This window comes from Myotis brandtii, unplaced genomic scaffold (genome assembly GCF_000412655.1).
Source record: "Myotis brandtii unplaced genomic scaffold, ASM41265v1 scaffold79, whole genome shotgun sequence".
Taxonomy (NCBI): domain Eukaryota; kingdom Metazoa; phylum Chordata; class Mammalia; order Chiroptera; family Vespertilionidae; genus Myotis; species Myotis brandtii.
The window spans coordinates 278082-285822 of NW_005371173.1; the positions used below are offsets into that span (position 1 = coordinate 278082).

Consider the following 7741-nt stretch of genomic DNA (forward strand, 5'->3'; position numbering starts at 1 on the left):
CAGCGCCGGGCTCACCCTGGGCCCCGGCTGTCCCGGGGTGGAGCAGGGGGAGCCAGGTCACAGGCAGAGGCTGGCTGGGTGGAGGAACGGTTTCGGAGGGGCAGGGACCTGGGGGAGGAAGGGCAGGCTTTCCGTTCCTGGGTCTTAATATCGCAGGTTTCTTAACTCTCAACAGGCTAAACGCACCAAGAAGGTCGGAATCGTTGGTAAATACGGGACCCGTTATGGCGCCTCCCTCAGGAAAATGGTTAAGAAAATTGAAATCAGCCAGCACGCCAAGTACACCTGCTCCTTCTGTGGCAAAGTACGATGTTCCCCGGCGGGGGGAGGGAGCGAAGGCGGCCTTCCCAGTGGGGCCCGAGGTTGATACACCCAGGTTCCCGGTTGCTGAACAGGGAGAGCTGTGCACACTGGGTGACCAGTCATAAGATGGTCGAGTATTGTTGCTAATACACAATTTGTAACACGTTTTTCACTTAGAGTAAACCACTTGGGGACTAAAGGGTAAAAAATTGTGACAGTCCCAGCCTAAGCCAAACCTGCTTTGTGGAAGTGGTTCCGTTGGTCTCGTCAACTGCAGTTGTAGAGGTTTTCATTTAATGTTTTCATGTCTGCACAAGTACTTGGTGACAGCAGCCCTTGTTGGGGGTGGTTCGCATCTGGCAGTGTCACCGCGATGGATGCACATTTTGCATGAGAACTTACAGGTATTGGAAACACATATCCCCCTAAACACACAACTTCCGTTTTCCAGTGTAAGTTAGGCCCCTGGGTGTTGGTAAGAGAAACATTTTATTTGGCTCACAGGGAAAATTGGTTGTCTGTTACAGACCAAGATGAAGAGGCGAGCCGTGGGGATCTGGCACTGTGGTTCCTGCATGAAAACCGTCGCTGGTGGTGCCTGGACCTACAAGTGAGTCCATTTCCTTGTGGTCTTTGCAAGTGTGGGCCAGTCGTAGTCCCAGCTGAACGCTGTGGGCTGGTTTTGACTCTTGGCAAGACTGAGAGTGAGAAAGTAAGGATGCTTTTGTGTGTTTTCCCAGGACTCTTGAGTTGTGGTTTGCTTTGAGTTATTTAAAGAATAGAAAGAAAACTGGAGAAAAGAATCCAATCTGGCTCATTTGATTTTAAAGCCCTAAGGGTAATTGTTATGAGCACTATCATATTGTACCAGGTCCATTAGTGGGACTCCTAAGGGGTCACTTACCTCATTACTGTGTATGGGAACTTGAGGGCGTCTGGACCACCACCCCTTTGTGTCGGTTGGCCTTGTGATCCTGACAAGGGCCAGGTGATACTGCTGAGATGAACTCTGTTTGATCGCGTGGGCTCTTAAGTTGATTCATTTCTTGGCTGACTCTGAAGGGGTCTAAACTTGGAATTTTTTGCTGACCCTGAAGGCTGAGGTGTTCTTTAGCCACTGTCTTCACTTGCGCTGTCCAATATACTAGCCGCCTCTATATAAAATGGTTTGGCTAGTGTGGTTGAAAATTGAATTTTTAAGTTTAAAACCGAAGCGCTGTAAAATTGGAAAATGTTGAGATAATTATAATGGATATACCTATAAGCGCCTTGTGGGGTTTTATGAGGGCAGAAGGGGGAGGGGTGTGCTTTTGGTTGTGTTAGTAAAATGAATTAGCATTCATGTACCTGTGATATGGGATGGGGTATGTGTTTTTAACAGCTATCTTTCCAAAATGTAAATTTAGCTTGCTCTAAATTTAGGTTTTTTTCTTTCTTGTTTGTTTTGTTTGTAATCCTCACCTGAAGATATTTCTCCACTAATTTTCAGAGAGAGAGAAACATATCGTGAGAGAGACACATCAATTGGTTGCCTCCTGCACGGGCCTTGACCAAAATTGAACCTGCCACCCTTCAGTCCACTGGCTGAAGCTCTAACCACTGGGAAAACCAATTAGGGCAAACATTTTCTTGATACCTCTTATTTATTGTGCCATTTTAATAAGTTTAGGTCAGTCTCTTGCAATCATTCTTCTGTGTTCATCTTTTTATGCTCCGTTGCCTGTCTCATTCTACAAGAACCTGGAGACATGACTCTTAAAGGATGCCATCAAGATTGTACTGTAAAAATGAGGCAGTTTTCATGAACATGTCTCATTCGCCATTTCACATGTTAACATAGTTCATTATGGTGGTACCAAATTTGTGTTTCTTTCCAGCACCACTTCTGCCGTCACAGTAAAGTCAGCCATCAGAAGACGGAAGGAATTGAAAGACCAGTAGAAGCTCCACAGTTTGAAACATTGCGAGCTAATAAATGGGTTAATTTATATAACAAAATTACTTTGGTTCATTTTATTAATTCGACATTCTGGTTTACATTGTATTAATTTTGCTTTCTCAAAAAAAAAGACTTGGAAATTAAAACCCATCTAATTTTTCAGCAGTCAGTGATATATAACATAAGAATATAAGCCTTTTAAGTCACTGTTAAGTTTTTATTTTAAATCTTTTTAAAGGTATGATGGACACATACTTCCTCTTTTGGTGTTTTGTCTGACCATTGTATCAGCATCTTTAGAAAACAGGGAAACAATTTGAATTTCACAACAAATTTTGCAAATCACACATATTCTCCATTTTTCAGTTTGCACACAAGGATTCCCAGGAATGAGTTATTCAATTTGCTGTAGATGGTCACACTAATAAAGAAAAATTTGCTTGTAGGTTTTTCAAAGTTGTGAATAGTTAGGATTATGATTAACCTTTCTTCATCACCTTTATTCCACCTCCTAAATGCTCTGTAAGGCCTATGCACAGATTTATCCCTTCATTCAGCACTGACTGGGCATAGACTATCAAAGTAACACCCTGTGCTGTGCCAAGCTTGTTAGACCATGAAGAGAGAGAAGGCTTGATGGATTGATTGATTTGATCATTTGTGGGCAATGGTTAATGGGTTAGCCAACTAGTGGAAAGAACAATAAACATTTTGACAAGGATGTTGCAGAAATAGGTGGGTCGAATTCTTTGAGTACAGAATTGATGTCCCCCAGAAAGCATATGTTGGATATTGCTGTCCCTAACCAGATAAGATAACCCATTCGGTGGGTGTCAGCTATCTTACCCAGCCACTATAATAGGCCCATGAATAAAACTATTCACAACTGCAGAGATTGAGCCTGTGCATGAGATTAAAAGTGGACCTCGTATTCAGGATGACCTGGCTCTTGCCTCTGCAGAGTGGCAAACTGCAAAGAGGCCAGTGGTAAACTCTGATATGACACCATTTCCTATAGGTACCATTTAGCCAAGAGATTACATCAGATTCCTTCCATCATGCAAAGGAAAGCAGTTTGTCTTAAGGATAGCCGTGTCTTGTGGGTGTGGACTGGCTTGCCTAGAGGATGTCTGCCAATATTGTCACTCAGGGACTTAAAACATATCTTGCCCAATCCTGTGATATCACAGTATAGACTGACAGAAGTGAAGGAATTGCAGCAATTGGCTCACACTCAGAAATTTTTTTACCATGTGTGCTCCATCATCTAGCCATAGCTTGCTTACTAGACTTAATATTTGCTAAAAGTTGGATCAGCTGGAAGCTGTTAACGCACTATGAGGTTATGCACTATCCTACAAGATACATTATATGCCTTAATCCTATCAGTACTTGGTGCTTTCTTCATCGTAGCCAGGATTCATGGGTTAACCAATTGAGATGGAAGTGGACTCACTACAGAATTATCCCAATTGACTCATTGAAGGCATTCTTGCTTCCCTTGCATGTGACCTTGAGTCAGGTGAGTTTGGAGAAGGATGCAGTGTTTCTTCAGGGAACACAACCTTGGTTATATTTAAATTGAAACCTTGAGATCATTTTAGGCTCTTTTTTAAAATTTAATTTTATTGATTTGGGAGAGAGAAACATTGACCTGCTGCTCCACCCACCCATGCATTTATTAACCCCTGCATGTGTCCTGACTAGGGACCAAACTCAAAACCTTGGGGCACTGGGATGACCCTCCAAACAACTGAGCTACCTGGACAGGGCCATTTGGGTTCTTTTATGCCACTGAACCAATACGCAGAAAAGGGAGTCTCCAGACACATCACCTTTAGCATCCAGCTCTGTGCTCCAGGAGATTCCCTGCCCTATATGGGCTGTAGCAATGGTTCTCTTATTCTCTGGCTTCTGGTTAGGTTCTGTAATTGGAAGGCACCAGTAGAAGACTTGGCAGATGGGAAGAAAGTGGAGTTGTGATGTTTATTTCCCCTGCTTATCCTTGCAGCCTTGCTGCAGGTAGACTATTCTACGAAAGAATAGAACTGTGAGGCAGCTCTTTCCTGTATCTATAGCTACTCTGAGATTTAGTAACTACTCCCTCCCTTTACTCCTGTAGGCCTAGGATGGTAATGGCTTCTCGCTGTTACTAATCCTGTCAGACTTCATCTGATATTGATTACCCTTAACTTGATGACACTTGACCTTAGTCCCTTAATTCAGCGTCCTTAATTACCCCATTTGAGTGTCCTGTTTTCTGCCAGGACCCTGAACAAACCAGATGTTTCATAGTAACCTGTTTTGACATTGCTAAAGCAGAAATCATATTCTGCATATTTTTTCCTATTCTATCTCATCTATTATTCCTTCCTTGTGTCCTGTAGTAAAACATTTTTGTCTCTCCAGTTCTCTGCGCAGCTTCTCTCCATTCTATTTGGTTATAGTGGGGTTACCAATAACAGGATCCCTTCCTTTCGCTTGGCCACAAAAGGATGGTCACGTGATTCAACTACTGTAACTGGTCAAGCAAATTATTCTAGGAATTTATAAATTGGGCTGAGTCAAACACAGAGGTGGCTAGTTGAGTCTTAGTGGAAGTACCCTGAGAGTCCATGAATGTTTGCCTCTATATGCAGTTACCCTGGTTCCTGCTTAGATGCAGATTAAGAGAGTATCAGTGACTAGAAAAATAAAAAAAATTCAGAAGCACAATAAATAATGGGAAGGAATGAATTAAGTATAAGAGACAGGGTAGATGCAATGAAGAGTTCTAATAATGTGTAAGTGGAGTTCCAGAGGAAAGAGGAGGGATGATAATGGCTCAGAATTTTCCAAAGCCAATAAAAAATACCACGCCACAGAATCAAGAATCCCTGTAAGTCTAAGAATATCATAGTATGAAGACCAAACACAAAAGGAGTATCTGAAAAGCAACTGGTAGAAAAAAAAAAAAAGCAGCACTAAGTCGACTTGTTAAGAATAGATTCTACAAAACAATAGGTTTATATCTTCAAAGTCAAAGTTCTTAAAATCCTGTACATGGACATTCCACCAATATGAAGGTTAAATAAAGAATTAAAACAAGATTTATCACCATAGACCCACCCATTGGACAGAAAGTAAATAACCTGAGGAGGAGATGCAGGGAAGGGAGGAAAGTCAACAACAAGGGGAAATATGGAAATACATACAAGTGAATGTAGACTATACTGAATGGCAATAAGTTTTGGGGTAATATTAAAACGTATTACGCCCTAGCTGGTTCGGCTCAGTGGATAGAGTGTCAGCCTGTGGACTGAATGGTCCCGGGTTTGATTCCAGTCAAGGGCACATGCCAGGGTTGTGGACTCAATGAGGCAGCAGGTCAATGATTCTAATCATTGATGTTTCTATCTCCCCTTCCTCTCTGAAATTAATTTAAAAAATATTAAAAATAAAATGTATCACAACAGCATATACAGAGGTGGGCAAAAGTAGGCTTACAGTTGTAATACAAATATGCAATAGTAATAATATAAGAATAAACACTTTCGTGTACTCACAACTGTAAACCTACTTTTGCCCACCCCTGTTTGTCAATAAAGATGGTAAATAGTGTTAAAATGTTCTAAGATTCTTGAATTGTTCAGGAAGAGGTAAAACTAATCAAATATATATTATAATCTCTGATAGTCATTAAAAGAATAGAAAATAATGTATTAATAGAGTGGAAATAGAATTGAAAAGCACTCAATCAGAAGGGATGGAAAAAGAACTAGTAGAACAAATAGTACATAGTAACAGTAGATTAAGCATACACATGTATATACCTATACGTGTATGTATGTATCATTATTAACATACTAGAGGCCCGGTACACGAATACATGCATGGTTGGGGTCCCTCAACCTGGCCGGCGATTGGAGCCAAGGGGTCAATTGGGGCAGGCCGGCTGGAGGAAGGGACCGTGAGAGGTTGTCTGTGGGAGCACACTGACCACCAGGGGGCAGCTCCTGCGTTGAGCGTCTGCCCCCTGGTGGTCAGTGCATGTCATAGCTAGCCTAAGTGACCGTTCCACTGGTCAACCGTTTCACCGGTTGCTATGACACACACTGACCACCACGGGGCAGACGCTCAATGCAGGAGCTGTCCCTTGGTGGTCACTGCACTCCCACAGCGGGAGTGCCACTCAGCTGACCAACAGGCACCAGACGAGAGGCAGTGAGCCTATCAAGCGGCAGCAGCGGCAGGCACAGCGGGCTGGGATGAGCAGGAGCAGCAGGCGGTGTTGGACTGCTGGTTTCAGCCCAATCCCCGCAGGCCATGCGGAGGGACCCCACTGGTGCACGAAACCATGCACCGGGCCTCTAGTCCTGTATAATAAAAGGCTAATATGTAGATAGATATAGATATAGTTAAATATATGCTTTAATTAAAATGTCAAATTGGATTACAGACAAAAAATTTAAAGAGTAAAGAAAAACCTGAAGAGTAAGGAATCAGATATTTATCTATATAAATAAAAGCCTAAGTGACCGTTCCACTGGTCAACCGTTTCACCGGTTGCTATGACACACACTGACCACCACGGGGCAGACGCTCAATGCAGGAGCTGTCCCTTGGTGGTCACTGCACTCCCACAGCGGGAGTGCCACTCAGCTGACCAACAGGCACCAGACGAGAGGCAGTGAGCCTATCAAGCGGCAGCAGCGGCAGGCACAGCGGGCTGGGATGAGCAGGAGCAGCAGGCGGTGTTGGACTGCTGGTTTCAGCCCAATCCCCGCAGGCCATGCGGAGGGACCCCACTGGTGCACGAAACCATGCACCGGGCCTCTAGTCCTGTATAATAAAAGGCTAATATGCAAATCGAACGGCGGAACAACCCATCTCTATGACGCACACTGACCACCAGGGGGGCAGACTCTCAACACAGGAGCTTCCCCCTGGTGGTCAGTGCGCTCCTACAGGGGGAGTGCCGCTCAGCCGGAAGCTGGGCTCATGGCTGGCGAGCACAGCAGCGGTGGCGGGAGCCTCTCCTGCCTCCACAGCAGCGCTAAGTATGTCTGACTGATGGCTTAGGCCCACTCCCCTCGGAGAGCAAATCTAAGCTTGAGTTGGACATCTCCCGAGGGCTCAAAGACTGTGAGAGGGCTCAGGTGGGGCTGAGGGACCCCCCCCCTGAGTGCACGAATTTCATGCACCAGGCCTCTAGTCTTCTACACTAATAAAAGAGAAACATGGTAATTGGCGTACGACCGCTACCCTTTTCATTGGCTAATCAGTGAGTATATGCAAATTAACTGTCAGCCAAGATGGCGGCCGGCAGCCAGGCACTGAAGCGAGCACGAGGCTTGCTTGCTGCAGACTCCAACGTTCCCCGCCACACTTGCCGGCCTCTCATCTGCAACTCTAAGCAACTATATACTATGTTGCAAATAAGAAGGTAAACAAACCCCCAGAAACCAGCCAGACTGAAAGCCAGCCGGACCGAAACATTGTATCCATGTTTTCAGCAGC

General features: G+C 44.2%; 1 protein-coding gene across 1 annotated transcript in view; it reads left to right on the top strand.

Annotated features, from left to right (window-relative positions):
* The window catches only part of RPL37A (ribosomal protein L37a), a 2607-nt gene extending 306 nt beyond the window's left edge, over window positions 1-2301 (top strand). Inside the window, exons 2-4 of the mRNA XM_005883388.2 lie at window positions 176-304; window positions 831-913; window positions 2181-2301. Of these exons, the coding sequence (XP_005883450.1) occupies window positions 176-304; window positions 831-913; window positions 2181-2244 (276 nt within the window). The 3' untranslated portion in view covers window positions 2245-2301. The remainder of the gene's footprint in view (window positions 1-175; window positions 305-830; window positions 914-2180) is intronic.
* Window positions 2302-7741: the final 5440 nt, after the last annotated feature.